Source organism: Populus alba, chromosome 16 (assembly GCF_005239225.2).
Source record: "Populus alba chromosome 16, ASM523922v2, whole genome shotgun sequence".
Classification (NCBI taxonomy): domain Eukaryota; kingdom Viridiplantae; phylum Streptophyta; class Magnoliopsida; order Malpighiales; family Salicaceae; genus Populus; species Populus alba.
In genome coordinates, this window is record NC_133299.1 from 6,215,103 (window position 1) to 6,233,382 (window position 18,280).

The 18,280-nt window shown below is 30.3% G+C and overlaps 2 protein-coding genes across 4 annotated transcripts; one reads left to right on the forward strand and one right to left on the reverse strand.

Annotated features, from left to right (window-relative positions):
• The first annotated feature begins 840 nt into the window (after positions 1 to 840).
• LOC118051173 (S-protein homolog 74) lies at positions 841 to 1,341 on the forward strand. Its single transcript, XM_035061743.1, has one exon. The coding sequence runs from the start codon at positions 841 to 843 to the stop codon at positions 1,339 to 1,341; it is 501 nt and encodes a 166-aa protein (XP_034917634.1).
• A 3,249-nt stretch (positions 1,342 to 4,590) lies between these two features.
• Positions 4,591 to 10,832, reverse strand: LOC118049658 (uncharacterized). Of its 3 annotated transcripts, XM_035059726.2 has the most exons (12): positions 10,481 to 10,832; positions 9,678 to 9,899; positions 9,425 to 9,552; positions 9,158 to 9,266; positions 8,988 to 9,027; positions 7,941 to 8,030; positions 7,727 to 7,826; positions 7,468 to 7,607; positions 7,108 to 7,210; positions 5,146 to 6,767; positions 4,978 to 5,011; positions 4,763 to 4,900 (listed from the first exon to the last, which is right to left on the reverse strand). In XM_035059726.2, the coding sequence occupies exons 2-12, from the start codon at positions 9,814 to 9,816 to the stop codon at positions 4,898 to 4,900; spliced, it is 2,508 nt and encodes an 835-aa protein (XP_034915617.1). In that variant the 5' UTR covers positions 9,817 to 9,899; positions 10,481 to 10,832; the 3' UTR covers positions 4,763 to 4,897. The 3 variants fall into 3 exon arrangements, with proteins under 3 accessions (XP_034915608.1, XP_073261409.1, XP_034915617.1); XM_035059717.2 differs by having other exon boundaries at positions 4,591 to 5,011; positions 10,481 to 10,829; XM_073405308.1 differs by lacking the exon at positions 10,481 to 10,832 and adding an exon at positions 10,027 to 10,335 and having other exon boundaries at positions 4,591 to 5,011.
• Between the last annotated feature and the right edge of the window lie 7,448 nt (positions 10,833 to 18,280).

Sequence of the window (18,280 nt, forward strand, 5' to 3'; positions counted from 1 at the left end):
ATAAGAATATAATAAAAATCTTATAAATAATTTGATTTTTCTTTTTTTAAGATGTAAAATATTATCCACTTACAAGATTAAAGATTTGAGATAGAAACTTTAATTTTTTGAAAAATTATCTTAACTACCAAAGAATCAGAATAATATTTTTTTTTTTCCCATCAACATGAGATCTCCTTAATTACATGTATAAGAGTGTTTGGAAACGCGGTTATACCGGTATTTTTAAAAAATTAAAAGGAAATTTTTTTTTGCTAAAAATTATTATTTTGTATGTTTTGAATTGTTTTGATACAATGATCTCAAAAATAATTTCTAAAAACATGAAAAAACATCATTTTGATGTATTTCAGCATGAAAAGTACTTTAAAAAACAATCACAACTACACTCTAAACATGACAAAATAATCTTTGTGTTCCATATATAGCGGGTGTATTCTTCCATGTTTGACATGGAATTGGAGATCCTCTGCAATGTTTGCAATTGCAATATTGTGAAATTATTAGGTTATGCTCACGACATGTGATGGAAAAAGAAAGACGAAGAGAGAAAAGTTGGTGGATATGGTAGAATAAAAATGGGTTTTAACAGCTAGGGTTTCTAAAAATATTTTATGACAATAAAAATGGGTTTTAACAGCTAGGGTTTTTTTCCATCAACCTGCTTTCCTTAATTACACGGTCTTAGTTGTGTTCTATAAAGCAATAGATTGCAATAGAAAAAATAATTCTAATATGGAAGGGAGCACAGCAGGCATAATGCCATAACATTTGTGTAAAAAGTTTCCAATATTCAGTACAAAATTGAGTTATTGAAACCCTTATAAAATGCAGAGATCCATGGAAATAGCCCGACCATTTTATTTCTCTGGAAGAAAAATGAAGAGCAGCCCTTTCGATATGAAAGCCGCCATCCTATTCCCCGCCGTAGTGGCAGTTGCCGTGATTCTCTTCATTTCAACCGGCTCAGGCCAAGTCGTGCCCGTCGCTCCTTGGTATCATTTGCACATTCTCAACGGATTGAGCCACAACAAAATCTTGCTCGTTCACTGCCAGTCTAAAAACAATGATCTTGGTGTCCACAATATTCCGGTGAACTCGGAATTTGACTGGAGTTTTAGATCGAATGCTTGGGGCACTACGCTTTTCTGGTGTTACTTAGCCCCGGATGACCACTCTCATGCAGACTTCAACGCGTTTCAGGATAAAGAAAAAATCGCTGACAGTTGCGACGGTAATGGCAATTGTTGCTGGATTGCTAAAGACGATGGAGTTTATCTGAGGGATTTTCTGAAGAACAGTACTGATGATCTCAAATATCATTGGGTAGCGGGAACCTGATCGTGGATTATTCACCTGTTACTACTCTCTCTTCTTTTTTTATTGCTTCTGATAAATAATAAATAACAAAGATGTTTTTAAGGCATTGTAAGTTATTTTTAGATGATGATCACGATGATAATGATGATTTATTCAAGATGAAGTTCATTTATTAAGCATAATCACAAGGATTCTATTTCTCCCAGATTTATTGAACACGATGATTCTTATACAATAGATATGATCTTTTCGGTGACTTTATTTGTTTAGATCAAATGAATTAGGGTTGTTTTGTTGCAAGTCTTGTCGAAAAATTAGATGATTAGACAAAGTAAGCATGATTATTCGGTCTATGTGTACACAAAATTTTAATAATGTAATTTTATATCTCAATTAAACTTGTAATTAGTATTAAAATAACTTTTAGAATACAGGCTAAATACACGTTCAATCTTGCAAAGGAGACTTGAACAATAAAAAAACTAGCACGCAAATTGATAAATAATATATTAAATTTAAACTAAAACAAAGTAAAGCGTTTCACTTGATGAATCACTTGAAATCTTGATTAAGTTTAATACTAGTTATTGTTAATAATAAATCCATGTCAATGATTAATCATTTATTTTTAAAGATTTATTATTTCTTCACTTGATATAAAAGAAAATTCAATAAGCTTCAAAAATTCCAATATCACCACCTTATCTTATTTAGATGCATTTCTAAACAAGATACAACAAATTCAAAGAAAAATTTAAAAAAACTTTACTCAAGTATCTATTTACAATGACTAATCTTAATCTCTAGAGTAAGAGGGAAAGAACAAAGATGATATGAAACTTTAAAATAGAGAGCTAAGCTAAAAATTTAAGTGATAGTTTTTGCCATAAAATTTAATTGTTGTTAAGATCCAACATCTCCTTTTCAATCCTTTTTTATAATTATTTCTAAAATCAAAATTGATTGAGATTATCTACCATAAAGAAATTAAAAACATGATAGTTTTTTCCTTAAGAATTATATGTTTTTTTCTTAAAAAATAAATTATTCAGAAAGAGAAAGGTTACTGTTTAAATCTATTTATTCAAGAGCTAACAAAAATTAATCATTTATAGGACTAAAAGCTATTTTACAATAAACGTAAACCTTGAGACTTGAGCCCTTGTTGTGCCGAGCAAGTGCACACATGTGGGTTAAACCCAAAGCTCACTCAACCTAGAGCTAATCAAATAATGATAATAATAAGAATTAATTATTATTAATTCTTCAATCTTTTAGCTTTTCAAAATTCACTAAAAAAATAAGTTGAAAGAAGAGTTTTTAACTTGAAATGTTTAGATTTTTTCACACTATTTCTCATCTTTTTTTTTTTAGTGTTTTCATTCTTTTTATACTTTAGTTTTTTCTTTCAAATCTAGAGCATAAGTTCATACTTTGTTAAGAGATATTTGAGTTCTTTTATTTTGATTCAAAGACATTGTTTAGAAATGCATCTTAACTAAGATGGTGATGTTGGAATCTTAAGAGGCATATTACAAACTTTCTAGTTGCACAAGTAAAGAAAATGAAGTCTTAAGAACAAAGAATTTGTCCTTGACAACTATAAAAATTTTATTTATTTAAAGTACTTCAACAAGTTAATATGATTCTTTGTATTAATTTAAGTATTGTTATTTTTATTATTAGTATGCATGATAGGACTTTGATTTTATATATATTACAAGGTTTGAATATATACTTAGCATCTATGCTAATATTCTTTTTATTATATTTATATTGAAAGCAAGTTTGTCTTGAATTTTATTTTGCATGTTTATAAATTTAAAATTATATGCACTCTAGACTTACCTTAAATAATCTTTTATATTTGGTATGTTCTTGTTATGATAAAGTGAAAAATCATTGTTCATTAGTTTAATATAATACAACATATTTTATCAAGGCTTTATTTTTTAAATTAGACTTTGATTAGTTTATCTTGTGAAAAAACAACAACAATAACACAACAATAATAATAAAGATTAATTTTGAAAAAGGTTTTTAGCATCATTAAAATTAAAATTAAAATTTAAGTTTCTTTTAATTTGCTAATTCTCATATATAGATTTAATTTTAATTTTCTATTCTTTAACTTTTAACCTTTTGATTTGTTATAATTCTTTCCCTTTTCTTTTGTTTAATTTTAGAAGGATTGTTATATATTTTTGTTTTAAAATTATAATTTATGTTCTAAAATTGTTTTTCATTCTTTAACAATTAGTTGGTTAGTTATTGTTCTCATATATATTACTGTTTATATATATGAAAAGTTAGTATGGTGAATAGATGCGGTATAAAAAGCTTTGTCTAAAAAAATTAAATTTTAAACAAAACTATTTATGACCCCTTTAATTTTTCATGAAAACTTATTTAATGAAAGAATTATTCACACAATATTATTTTTTTATATATACCTTACAGTTCACTAATAATTAAACAAATCATAATAAACAAAATAGAATTCAATTTAGTAACCCAATAAAAAAAATGACAGTTGATTTTATCTCGTATAGTCTAAATATTTTTATTGATAAAGTTGAACAAACATATCATTAATATAGCAGTTTTGGCTTAGATTTGTATGAATCGCACATGGGCAATGGTATGATACTAGGGTTTGATTTCTTAAATGTGTACTTTTGTTACAGCAGACTGCAAAAATCTTACTATTTGTTCTCTGGTTGTATTCCTATTCATCGGTGAAGAGCCAATACACATCTTGTTCTTACTTACTTGCCAATAAGTCTAAATAACAATAATACATTTTTTTAAAAATTGATAAAGTTAAACATTATTAGAGATTTGTGGTGTTAATGTATTACTGTGAAACATTTTTAGTAAGTCTAAAACTTGTTTGTTTTCATGTTATGTTTTTTGGGGTTGAAAACCCACCTTCGCCGATCTACTCCCATGACAGCCGCCAAAACATGTCGGAAAATGTTTTTTGGTTTAATTTCTGGTTCAGAAGAACATTGTTGACATGATTCCTATTGAAAATATGCGCGCCAGCGGCCCGATCATTACATCTTCCATGTAGTTTGGAATTCAACCCCGGCATTCTAACATGTATCTAGATCATGCAACAGCCGAATGACAGCATCTTACTCCCTCTACTGCTAGTTTTTACATCAAAATCAAAATTCCCATCAATTTCTACGAATTATTGGAACAATTCATTCATTGATATTTGGTGAAAAGAAAGGTGGAAATAAAAATCTCTATTGGTACATCTTTGCCAAAAATAAAACGATATATTGGTAAATGATTGGCATAAGATGTGATACAAATCAGCTGTAAAGACAACAATATATTCTGTGATTACTGAATCTTCGTCCTTATTGGTCATCTCAATTTTTTATTTCAGTGTATCATCTACTCATTTCTGGAACCAAAACAGCAGAACCTATAACTTTTTTGCCGAGTAGACTTCTTCCCTTCATGAAAAACATTTTCATGGATGCCATTTGCCTCAAGGCTCGTTTGCTTGTTGCCTTGCGCAGTTATGTCCATTGTTTGTACCTCTGCTGTTCCATCTTTCTTACTTTGAGAAGAATATAAAGGAACATGGTTAGTCTCATTAGGAACTGAAATATATTGGTCTGGTGATTCCGGTGTTACCTTGTAATGGTTTGTTTCCCTTGAGCCTGCGTGCCTGCAAAACAAGATCAGACCAGTAATGACATTAAACCAACAGTGGCATTATCTTGGAAGAGTAGAAGTAATAATTTGTCGTTTCCCTTAGATTCATTACTATGATGAGGACAGCAATATGTACGCATTAAGTACCTGATATCAAGATTGCTGGAGCTATTCCTGGATTCATGTGAATTCCTCTCTACAGGTCTTCCTTTATCAGATACTTCAGCAGAGACCCCAGCTTTCGGACAGACTCCACTGTCTTCTAAATGAGTTGGATCGATTTCAACATCCTTTTCAAGATTTGGAGTTTCTTCATTTGTTTTGCTAGAGGAAGACCTGGTTAGAGAACTACTATATTCCCGGACCACAGAAATGGCCTTCTCTAGAGTTTCTAAGGCTCTCCCTACATCAGAACTGATACGCATATTCCTTGTACAGTTTTCAGGACTCTTTAGAGCAATTTTATTGCTTGAAGGTTGACCTATAACTCTGCAATCCCTCGTTGAATGTCTGCTATATTCATTTTTTTCTTCTTCAATCCCAATAAAAGTTTTCCTATCTGTAGCCAGTGCAATGTTTTGCAAACTTGCACTTCCATGGTCCTTGCAATGAACTCTCTGTTCCTCCCCCCTCATTCTATCCTTCAAGTGCCTACTTTCTGGATCATTTTCTTCCTTGATCTCACCAAAGGATTTGTTGTCCATAAGTGGTGCACTACAAGGAAAAGCTTTGCTTGCAGTATTCAGTTCCAAACCTCCCAAGTTTTCATCCTTAAAGCCCCTGTTTTCTTCATTATTTTCTTCCTTGATCTCACCAAAGGATTTGTTTGCTACAACTTCTGCATTCTCTGAAAAACCTTCAATTGCATCATTATCCCCATGAATATTCAGTTCAACATCTCCCAAGTTTTCTTCCACATCTTCAGTAGAATGCTCTTTCTGTAGAAGGGAAGCATCACTGTTATACACTTTCCCTTCCACAATCGCGTGCCTACTTTCTGGATCATTATCTTCCTTGATCTCACCGAAAGATTTGTTGTCCATAAGTGGTGCACTATAAGGAAAAGCTTTGCTTGCATTATTCAGTTCCAAACCTCCCAAGTTTTCATCCTTAAAGCCCCTACTTTCTTCATTATTTTCTTCCTCGATCTCACCAAAGGATTTGTTTGCTACAACTTCTGCATTCTCTGAAAAACCTTCAATTGCATCATTATCCCCATGAATATTCAGTTCAACATCTCCCAAGTTTTCTTCCACATCTTCAGTAGAATGCTCTTTCTGTAGAAGGGAAGCATCACTGTTATACACTTTCCCTTCCATAACCGAGTGCCTACTTTCTGGATCATTATCTTCCTTGATCTCACCGCAGGATTTGCTGTCCATAAGTGGTGCACTATAAGGAAAAGCTTTGCTTGCATTATTCAGTTCCAAACCTCCCAAGTTTTCATCCTTCAAGCCCCTACTTTCTTCATTATTTTCTTCCTCAATCTCACTAAAGGATTTGTTTACTACAACTTCTGCATTCTCTGAAAAATCTTTGATTGCATCATTATCCCCATGAATATTCAGTTCAACATCTCCCAAGTTTCCTTCCACATCTTCAGTAGAATGCTCTTTCTGTAGAATGGAAGCATCACTGTTATACACTTTCCCTTCCACAACCACATCAGCATTTTCAGTAGAATAAAGAGCCTCACGTATTCGAGCATACATTGGATCTTTCAAAGCCTTGCTGTAATCTTCATCATAGTTAGACACAGAAGCCACTGCCTGTAGTAGTTCGCAGATTGGATGTCAGAGAAATAGGTTGCACAGAAACCTTAAAAGTTAGAATGCAAGGAGTTCTTCATTCTTCATGCATAACTCTCCCTATATAGAAACTGAGTCTGAAACTTTTCTAGATCCTACCATGACACTTAATTTTCATATTCCCTCCCATCTTCACCCCGGCTAAAAGATAGAAAACCCTGAGCCCAACTATTCCTATCACCTATTGAACCCAGAACCTCTCCCTTTTGTTACTGCAGAGAGCTTTTAAATAGCCAAATGAATTGGCCTATTGTTGCATGCTGTGGAGTATACAGAAGAGAAACAGAGAGAAATATATAACCTTCTGATAAAGTCTGAAACCATTGCCGAGGAGCTGCCTTGAGATAAAGTTAATGAGGGATGGAGGGACAAAATCCAGCTTCAAATCCACATTTGCAATAGTCCTGCAAAATGTGACAGTTTTCATAAACTCCACAGAAAAGGAACACATGCAAAGTAAAAGATAAAGCCTCAACCTGTCTACTTATGTAGCAGATGATACAAACTTTGATGACTTAATTTTAGTAGAGCCATGCAAAGGAATGTCTACGTTTATATGAAATTCAATTAGAAGTTTTTGTCTTTCAAACCATAAGACTTATGCATATGTTTTGTGTATCAAAGAGGACTCACATGAAACATCCAACTAACTATAACTCACCGAAAATAACTTCTTTCTGAAGTAACTTTTTGTATGGCAAAGCCACCCATCACATCAATCCTTACCACGTCCTTCGCTTCAGGGATTCCATCTTTTGAAAACCCATGGGTAGTTTTATCAATGCCCTCCAAATCTGAGATCTGAAAGCAATATAATCCAAAACAATTATCTTCTAATTTAGAATTACATATCCAAAAACAAAGGTAAATAAGAAACTGCATTTGATGAAATGATGAATTCAACCACTTCAAGTGACTACCGTGCTAGCGACAACAACAATCAGACCATCTTGGAGGTATTCAAACAGCACATAGTGCACAACAGTCTCCCTGGCTGACAGCGGCCATGTAACCTTCACCCTTTCTTCCAAAATTTGATGAAAAATCAGAATTTTATGTTGCAGAGTTCAAGCAAAAGGAATCAAACAAGTTACTTTAAGTTCAAACAACTGGTGCAGTTTGTGAAGGACAAACCTCACTAAAGATATCTGTTCACCGATCCGGATCCTTTGCAAGCATTCACAAATGGTGATTCTAAATGGTGGGAAACTATACTGAGGCCACCTGAGAACACGAGATCACCAAATCATAAGTCCAAAGCAAAGCTTGAAATATAAATCTTGATTTCAACCATTTAATTCTTAATCCTTTGCGTCAGTGGTGCACCCTCCCTAATTACCCAACCAAAAGAATAGGAAGCAAAAATGGAGAAACAAGCAAAATCACAAGAACATACAAGGATGTACAGACCCATATATCCTAGACATTTCTGGGGCATGGCTGCCTGCAAAGATCTTTGTTCTTCTATCCCTAAAACTCCTCATCAATGCACTCATTGCTATGCATCACATGTGACCATGCATTTCAGTCAACAATATTTAATAGGAGAAACAAGAATAAATATGGTTGACAAGGACAAGACAAATATGACAAGCAACAACCTCTTACTTTATACTCATGAAGCAAAGGTGTCAAACTTCGTAAGAAAAAATATTCCTATTCTGTACACATACGTACATATTGCCTTTAATGAAGTTGGAACCAGGGCCAAAATGTCCAATAAATTAAGAACAATGACATTTACACAGATCCACCAACCTACACATTCCTGAAGACATTTCCAGAACTATCTCAATAGGATAAAATGCAACTTGTGGAAATTTAGATGAAGCTATTATAGAATTTCACGATCAAAATTAGAAGTCTCAACTCTCAAGCAATCTGATTTCCTTGGCATTTACTGGTAATCAGGCCACTTAAGAAAAACTATAATTAGCAGAGTGTTAAAATATAAGTTTTTCTGCAATTGTGATTTTTTTTCTTAAAAGAAAAGCAAAATGCAGTATTTTTTTTTTTTTTTTATCAAGTTAAGATGCTGCAACAATAGTGCCATCAAAGGTAACAGAGGAATGAACAGAAGAAAGGTGTGCGTATGTTGTTTCACAGATCCATTAAGAGTGTCTCTGTATATATTATATGTTACCCAATGAATAAAGTTACCAAGATAAAAGCATTTGTTACCATTTTCTGTAGAGTGTTGCCTCCCAAGAGACGCATAAACCTGCAAGATGTTATTGTACTTGTTAAAGAGTTTTCAATTTGTGCCTTCACAATGTCTCAAATAATCGCCTTCATTTTGCTCATCCTTGAGGATAAAGCTCACAGTTTATGAATAATTCACATAAACTTACAAGTATCGACGGTGCCATCAACATAGCCTTCAACAAGTAATGAATGAAAGGGAGTACCCTGAGGTCCTGGGCGATACATAACACGGAACTCTTCATGATCCTCTTTTATCTGTCAAAAGAAGTAAGTTCCAGTATATCAGTATCACTTTTCATATATATATGAAATCCGCATCTTTTCTAGCCTTTTCTTTTTCAAAAAGAAGTTGTTCCTAGATAGTAAACAGAAATATTAGAAACCAGAACGTTTAGTTAGCTAAAAGGGCATACTTTCCATTCACCATGTGATGTCTCACTATTTCTTGACACCTCACTTTCACTTACAGAAGCACTCCTCAACATGTCAAGAAAAGAGGACACATGATTAGTCCTGTTTTCTATTAAATTGTCGCTGAATCCTGCAAATTCAGAATCCAAAATTAGAGTCTTTGACAAATTCAGCTAATCATCACAACTAGTAGCCCACAAAAGATAAGGATCTAATAAAATATCATCCCAGCTGTTGATTCTGAGAAATACTAGCCTTCAGTTTCACCAGGTGAAGAGCGTGCAAGTTGATTCCTGATAAGGGTTTTAAGTGCATCAAGATTTGTCAACTCCGGGGATGCGAGGGTCTTGTCCAGCCTCTCTCTGAATTGAGAGATCTTTCCACTCTTCCCCATTTTGCATCTCCAAGAAAGAGAGAGGAGCCCTCTCTAAACTTTACAATTACTCATATACTTCCAAGTGATTTTGTTATCATCTCCTGGATTAAACATTACAAAAAATATGTTCAAACTTTGTTATAGACTTGTAGCAATAAAATATGCAGAAAAAAACAAGGTCCCTAAAAATCATTTGCATGGATAAGCAATACTTTAAAGAGAATTTACATATTTTGGTTCCATAAATACTTAATCAAAAGAAATCATAATATCTTCATCTTATAACACAATAAATAATTAGAACCATTCACTCAGATAATGATTAGCACTACGTTATGACTGGAAATGGTTTCTCACAACTAATTTATCGGTTCGAAAAGAGTGCCTTTGACTCTTCTCAATGTAATATCTAGAAGATACATTTATTACAAGAGTCTCAAAACAGTTGCATAAACAGCACAACCTTATTGAAAAGACTCCAAATCTCACCAACCGATTATAAAATTATCCAAACAAGTAAACAGTTATGTGAACCAAAATATTAAAACATCTTAACAAGCAAAGCCAACAACCATGAGAGAAACCAATCAAAGAAATACGAACAAGCTCATAAAAACTTGTCCAAAACAGAAAGAAACAATAAAATAACAAGAGCCCAGAAGAAGAAATCGTGAAAACTAACCAAAATTCGAGTGATCACGTGAAAGCTCTCTGAGAACAACCCAGTTTTCCTTCAAGAACCCTGAACACGACCCTGAACTAAAAGAGCTGAAAATTCAATTTCTTTTTTTTTTTATAATCAAGAATTCATAGATTGCAAAGTGCGAATCTCAAAAAAAAATAAAAAAAATTGAGACAGAAGCTCCTGATGCCAAGACAGCAGAATCACGGAAACCAGAGGGAAAAGGTTTTCTTATTGTAATAAAACCAAAAAAGTTTGACTTCGTGCTTAAGTTGAGGAGTTATGTGAGGTGGGAGCCTCAAGTGACTTGTAGCTAGCCTGGCTGCCCAAAGGCCCCAAACTAGAAATTAATCCAATTCACCCCGCCTTTTACAGGATTAGATGTGTCGAAAGGTTACGAAACAAGCTTTATTGTTCAACGATATTTTTTTCTTGTTTTTTTAAATTTAAATACTGATATCAACACTCAGGAATTTACATTCATCTATGTACAAGATATGTGCTTAAAATTTCATAAAAAAAAATTAATTTTAATAAACACATAAATTGATCTAAAAACACATCTAGATATCAAAAAACTAATCAAATATATCACTAGTAATAAAAAATGGGGATAACTTTTTTTTGTAAAAAAACATAGTGTTATCTATAAATTATGTAACATATGTGAGAAAAAATAACTTTGATTTTGCAATCATATCTCATTAATTTTCATCTATTTGCAATCATATCTCATTAATTTTCATCCGTTTAGTATATTTGCTATACTATAAATATTATTTAGTTTAGATGACCAATGTCACTTCCATTCAGTTGAATAGAATATCAACTCATGCAAGATGTAACAGAGAAGAAAGCTCAGTGCGCACTATTATAAATTGTCATGATGCTTTGGAAGCTCTCATGTAATCCACAAGATACTTTATGGAGTAAAAAGTTCAGCATCTTGAAAGACACCCCCACAACTCAGCAAAGAATCTCGATGCTCCTCCGCTGCAAAAACACTTGCCAGCCGGAAACTGCCTTGAAGGAGGCGTGAATTGACAGGTAATAAAGACTGCCTTCGATCTGAAGTTTTAAGGTGGGAAAGGCACGCTCATCAGCCGTAAGTGGGTGGGGGCAGAGACGACAATAAGAGGAAGACAGCAATTATTTTGGCTCGCAAAGTAGGTAGAGTTTAGAGGAAGAAGACACCGAGTTTTAATGCGGGATGGGATGCCTGAATCGGAGAGCCCCCCGTCGCTATTCAACTTTTGTTAGAAACCCACCTCAATGAATGAGTGGGATCATCAGCATGTCTACCTCTTGTTCGATATAATGTTAACTCCAAGTAAATTGTTTTTGTTATAAGAAGGAAATTTCTCACAATGGGGAAGCAAGCCAACAATAACCATCAAGTTACGCCTTCTAAAAAAGAGGTAGATGTATGCATTAAACTTGATCGAACATGACAAGTCAATAAAAAGACTTGAAAAGACTTGTCGAGCTAGCTTGTGACTCATCAGAGTAAATTAGATGGAAATTGATTTAATATAACACCCTCAACTTTACAAGTGTTATTGCAACTTGATTATTCAAGCTAAATATAAGTTTGATTTTAAAAAAACTAAAAACGACTTTGATTTGTTTTTTATATAAAAAATTTGAAACAGTAATATTTTGGATTTACTTAAGTTAAATTAGGTTAACCTATCCAACTTCTAATCTAGATTATAATTTTATTTAGGTTTAATGATTGTCACGTCTTGAAAATATCAAAGACCAAACATAAAAGAGGCATGATTGGCACACAATCTAGTAAATCATCATCAAAAAACTAGCCCGATTAAATTATACCTCTAAACTTAAATATATCAAAAACCTCTTAAAAGAAGACTTCATGTATAAATTTCATCAATCAAATATCAAGAAAAATAATATATATAATTTTTATATTATTAAATTATTTTTAATCTGAATCCAAAAGTAAATTATAATAAAAAGTATGTAACAACAACATTCAAGAATGAATATCTTAATAATGGTCCTATTATTAATAATTGATTAATCATCAATTGCCTTCCTCTTGCATTTAAAAACCTGTATTCTTGAAATAAAAAATCATTGTGGAAAGAATAATTATATAATATCTATTTAGAAATGTGGTTATGATTGTTTTTTTAAGTGTTTTTTCGTGTTGAAATAAATTAAAAATATATATTTTTTATATTTTTAAAATTATTTTTTATATAAACGCATTAAAGTAATCCAAAATATAAAAAAAAATTAATTTTTAACCAAAGAAAAATTAAAAGTTTTAGGGAACACGCGGTGCTATATAAGTTATCAAAATAAATAGGTCCAAACTAATATTATCAAAAAACAAGATTGATGAGTAAAATTCATACTATTAAATTAAATCATCACACCATGTTCATAACCCATCACCCCACCATACGCACAACCCATCACACCATGTGCATGCCCCATCATACCACATACATATCCCCATCACACCATTTTCATAATAATATATGATACAAAACAAACATATTTCATAATAATTGCTCATAATCACATACATATTTTATAAATACTTCCAAGAGATATATTTATATTAATTACTCACTATCACACAATGACTTTCATTATAATTATATGGATGTGAACACATATATGTTATAAATATATATTTCGTATTGATTATTTACGGCCACACAATAAGTTTTTACTTTATAGTGTCCAACTATTTTCATTATAAAGGTGTTGTATATGATGCTCCTGAAATACCTAAATAAATTTAAATACAATATCAAATTAACTCTAAATTCAAACAAAATTAAATAAAAGTTGATAATAAATAATCAATATAACTTAATTACTTGTTGGAACATAATTGAAAAATTATCTTTTACCATCATGAATCAAATTATAATTTTCTTAAAATCAATAGATTAAATTAAAAATATCATAAATCAATTACCGAAATGAAATTTATCACCTTCAAACTCATAATTAGTTTGCCTAGAATTTCAAAATATATTTGAGGGGTCAAATCATATTTTTTTAAAGTTTAAAAACTAATTATACTTTTCACAAATCAACAACTAAACTGAAATTTTATTATCTACAAACTCAAAGCAATCTTTCTAGAATTTCCAGCAAAGGTAAGTATAAAGTTCTTACCTTAACTAATTAAAATCAATCATCCATCTTTCCCCTTTCTCCCCCATTTCTCTTCCTTTTCTCTTTCTCTTCTTCTACCTTTTATTTTCCTCTCTTCTGTTTATGGTTTCGTCTAAGATTAAATTGCCCCACAAATTCAGGTTATTACAATAACCTTACTTTTTGAAATTTATTTTTTATTTAATTAAGTAATTATAAACATAGACATTTGTATAAAAGACATTTCTTCATTCTTTTTATGCAATGTAAACTATTTTTATCAATACATTTCTTCATTCTTTTAACGAAAGCTTTTTTTTTTTTTACCACAAGCATTGTTTTTTATTGATATTTAATGTAAACTCCATTTTTTTTCATCTTTGTATGTCGATTTCTCACATACTTTTTCCTCAGCTATGGCACATAATTGCATTTCATTGATGACCTTTCATGTTTTTTCTAATCAATCTCTTTCTCTTTTTTTTTTTTGGGACATTGTTCCTTATGTCGCGTGCACATATTTTTACTGAAATTCTCCTGCCTATTTTGTGCAAATTAGAAAAGCAACATTCATTTCTCTCCTTTTTTTCCCAATTTTTTCTTAATTAGCATGGTTCGGTTTTTTATTCTGTATTTTTTTTTTGCACCGTTTGGGAACGTGGCACAAACCGCATTCTATAAAATATTTTTTTTGCTAAAAATTAATTTTTTTTATATGTTTTTTATCGTTTTAATGTGTTGATCTCAAAAATAATTTTTTTAAAATAAAAAAAAATATATCATTTTGATGTATTTCTGTATAAAAAACACTTTAAAAAAAACTGTAACTACACTTTCAAAACATTTTTAAAACACAAACAATAATTTAGTTTATATAGAGATGAAAACCAGTAGTGGTATTTTTTTTTCCTTTTGATCCATTATAAACAAGACACTTTTTTTTCTCCTTTTCTCAATCAAAGAACTAAAAAAGGGAATTTCTTGGTAAATTGTTGCCCTTGCTTCAACCATGAATCTTAATTAATCAGACCATGCTTTTCTCTAAGGACATAATAGGAGTGATTATTTTTAGTTCAGTTCGTTTTTTATCATAAAAAAAAAATACCAAATCCAATTTGTTTTTAAAAAAAATCAAAACCGGTTCAAAACAACCGGTTTTAGTGTGGTTTTTTAGAACAAAAACCGGTTCAAATCAGTTTGGCTCGGTTTTTTTTGGTTTGGGGTTTTTTCGGTTTCGGACTTATAAAACCAAAACCGAGCCAATCATTTTTTTAAAAATTATAATCGGTTTAATTAGTTTTTTTTTCACGGTTCAGTTTTTTTAGTTTTGACTCATTTTTTTCTAGTTTGGTTTGGTTTTTTCCGGTTTTTTCGGTTTGAGTTCGGTTCGGTTCGGTTTTTTTGATTTCAAACTTATAAAACCGAAACTAAACTGATTGGTTTTTTCAAAATTTTAATCGGTTTTTTTTCATGATTTGATTTTTTTAGTTATCTATTTTTATTTTTTCAATTTAATTAATTTTTTGAGTTTTTTTACTAAAACAATGAGTTTTTCCTTTCCAGTGGAAAATGGGCGGTATCTGAAAGATTTTTAGTACCAAATTTCTATTATAATATTCACAATCAAGTCCTGGAAAAAAAAAAAAACAATTATCCCAATTCAAATGTTCTTCAAGTTAGTCCAAATCTCCACTTAACAAATTTTAACACGAATGTTTCTGTAAAGTTGCTAGACTTTTATTTATCTCCATCTATATTTTTGTAATGGCGTTACACCATCAATGTTGTTATCGTTATCTTACTTCTCTTTCTAATCAATTGTCGACCTATTATATTGTACAATTAGTTTTTGGTTTCATTTAAACAAAAATGTTCTTTATCTTTATTTAATGTTTTTTTATTTGCTAATTTTCACTCTATTTTATTTTGATCATTAAATTATATTCTTTTCACCTCATTTTTACTTGCACTAAATTAATCAAAATTTATTCAAATTCAATTAATTTCTTGTCATGCTGGGCACCCAAACTAGTAATATCTAAATAAAAAAATAATCCAAATTAAAATAAAAATAAAAAAGAGAGTATAATTTTACAAATTAGAAACAAACTAAATATGTTGACGTTACAAGCATAGGTGTTGTTAGTGCATTTTTGAGCAATAATTTTTTTTTTAATCTCCAAAACATTTTGTATTTTAATTATTGAGATGACATATCATATCAATCTAGGTGAGCCCAAGTTTATTTGTACATGCCCTAGGTCATGGAGCTGACTTGGTTCAATTACTTTGTTTTTTTAATTATTTTTTATTTATTTACATGATAATAAAGATAGACACTCACAAAAAAATCATTGAATATTTTTTTTTCTAAATACAAAATAAATTGATGTGTTGCATGAAAAGAACACTAACTAAAAAAATAACAACTATAATCTTATTAACAATATCTAAATGGTGTGGGGGAATCATTGTTCCCCCACACACAATGTATTATTGATTACAACAGTAATCCACAGTACATTCCTTCTTCTTCTTTTTTTATTTTATTTTTATTTTTTTCCAACTTTTCTCTTTATTTTTTTTTCCATTTTTTCTTTTCCAACTTTTCTCTTTATTTTTTTTTCCATTTTTTCTCTCTCTTTTTTTTTCAAAATTACTTCTTCTTTTCAACTTTCATATTTTTTCTTTTTCCTTTTGTGTTTATTTTTTATTTTAAAAAAAATATTATTTTTTTTATTTTACTTTTTAAATATTAACTTGATTAAAAATTTCATTTTGTAATTTTTTTTTTAAAATACTGTGGATTGTTGTGGTGTTTTCCCACGTCGTTTTTCTTTTTTCTTTTTTTATTTTTCAAAATTATATTTGTTGATTTTTTTTAATATTGAGCTGATTAAGAATTTAGTTTTGTAATTTTTTTCTTTAAAACATTGTTGTTGCTACAGTATTTCTCTGCATGGTTTTTTTTATGATTTTCTCTGAAATTATCTTTTTTTTATTATTTTTTAATTACAATTACAAGTCATTACACATAAGGCTAAATCATGTGGGGAAGCATTGTAGCTTTCATCACAAAATATTGTGAATTGCTATAATGTTTCCAACATGATTTTTCCCCCTTTTTTGGTGTTTGTTTTGTTGTTTTTTTTTTTTTCTAAAATTGTCTATGTCGATTTTTTTTTTAATATTGAGTTGATTAAGAATTTAGCTTTGTAATTTTTTTTCTTTAAAACACTGTGAATTGTTGCAGTGTTTTTCCATATGATTTTTTCTAAAATTATCTTTGTTGATTTTATTTTTTAATATTGAGTTGGTTAAGAATTATAATTACAATAAAGCTAAATCATACAAGGAAAGTGTTATAGTTTTTCTCACAAAACACTGTGGATTGTTACAATATTTCTCTAAATGGTTTTTATTATTATTATTATTTTACTGGGAAAACACTATAGTTCTCTTCACAAAATATTGTCAATTGCTACAATGTTTTTTCTCATAGGTTTTTTTCATTTCAAAATTATCTTTGTTGGTTTTTTTTAATGTTAAGTTGGTAGAGAATTTAGCTTTGTAATTTTTTTTGCTTTTTATTAACAAAAAAGCTAAATTATATGGCGAAAGCACTGTATCTTTCCTCACAAAACATTGCAAAACGTTTTGTTTAGTCTCTAAGTTTTTGATTACTAATACAACTTTATTTTCCGTCATGAAATATTTGTTCAATCATACCCTTAGTTTCTATTACTTATCTAGCATTGGTTCACAATTATAATACTATCAAGTGCATTTATTTTATAAGCTTGCGGCAGCGCGCGAGAATGTTATCTCGTTTGAAAGAAAACTAAAAGTTTAATGGTATTTAAAAAATATAATAACTCAAATATATTTTCAATTAAATTAATAAATTATTAAAGCAATATATAATATATATTTAGCCAATTTATTTCTTCTAATTAAATAAACTTAAAATGAGAATTTAAAAAAAGCAAAAAAAAATCCAAGCCCCTCTAAATTATCGAGAGTCAAGCTCAGTGTATAGGTTTGATAGCACAGATATAAGTATCTTGTTGTATCTTTTTCTTTAATTATTTAAATGAGCGAACGATGTGTCATATGTTGCCCAAAATCCAACAATCACAAAGATTGTTGGAAAATTAAGGAGGGGGTATTCTTGTCTAAAAAAAGCTATTTAAAACTCATTTTCATATAAAAACATTTAATAAACACCTCTGAAACCTTTCAAAGCCAATTAATCAACCCAAAAACCCTTTAAATGATCCAAACACACAAAATCAAATTGGAAAAAAAATTCTCTTAACCTGAATCTACCTTTTCAGGTAAAATGAAAGTTTTAAAAGACTTCAACTCCTTTCATCAAATGGAACTTGTTAACATTAAAATTAGCTTTTTTTGTTGTTAGAATATGGTTAATCAATAACTTTCTATCTCATTCGTTATAATTCAACGACTCTCTCTCCTCTCTCTAACCTAGAAATTGCAATGTGAATATAATGAAGTCTAGAACCAAATTGCAAAATTTTCAACTAAAGGGACCAAAAGTGAATTCTGACAAAATTTTAAACCTAAAGAGCACTAACACATTTTTTTTTTTTTTTAAAAGGGCTTCCATTTCACCAAGAGCTTAATTTTGGTTCC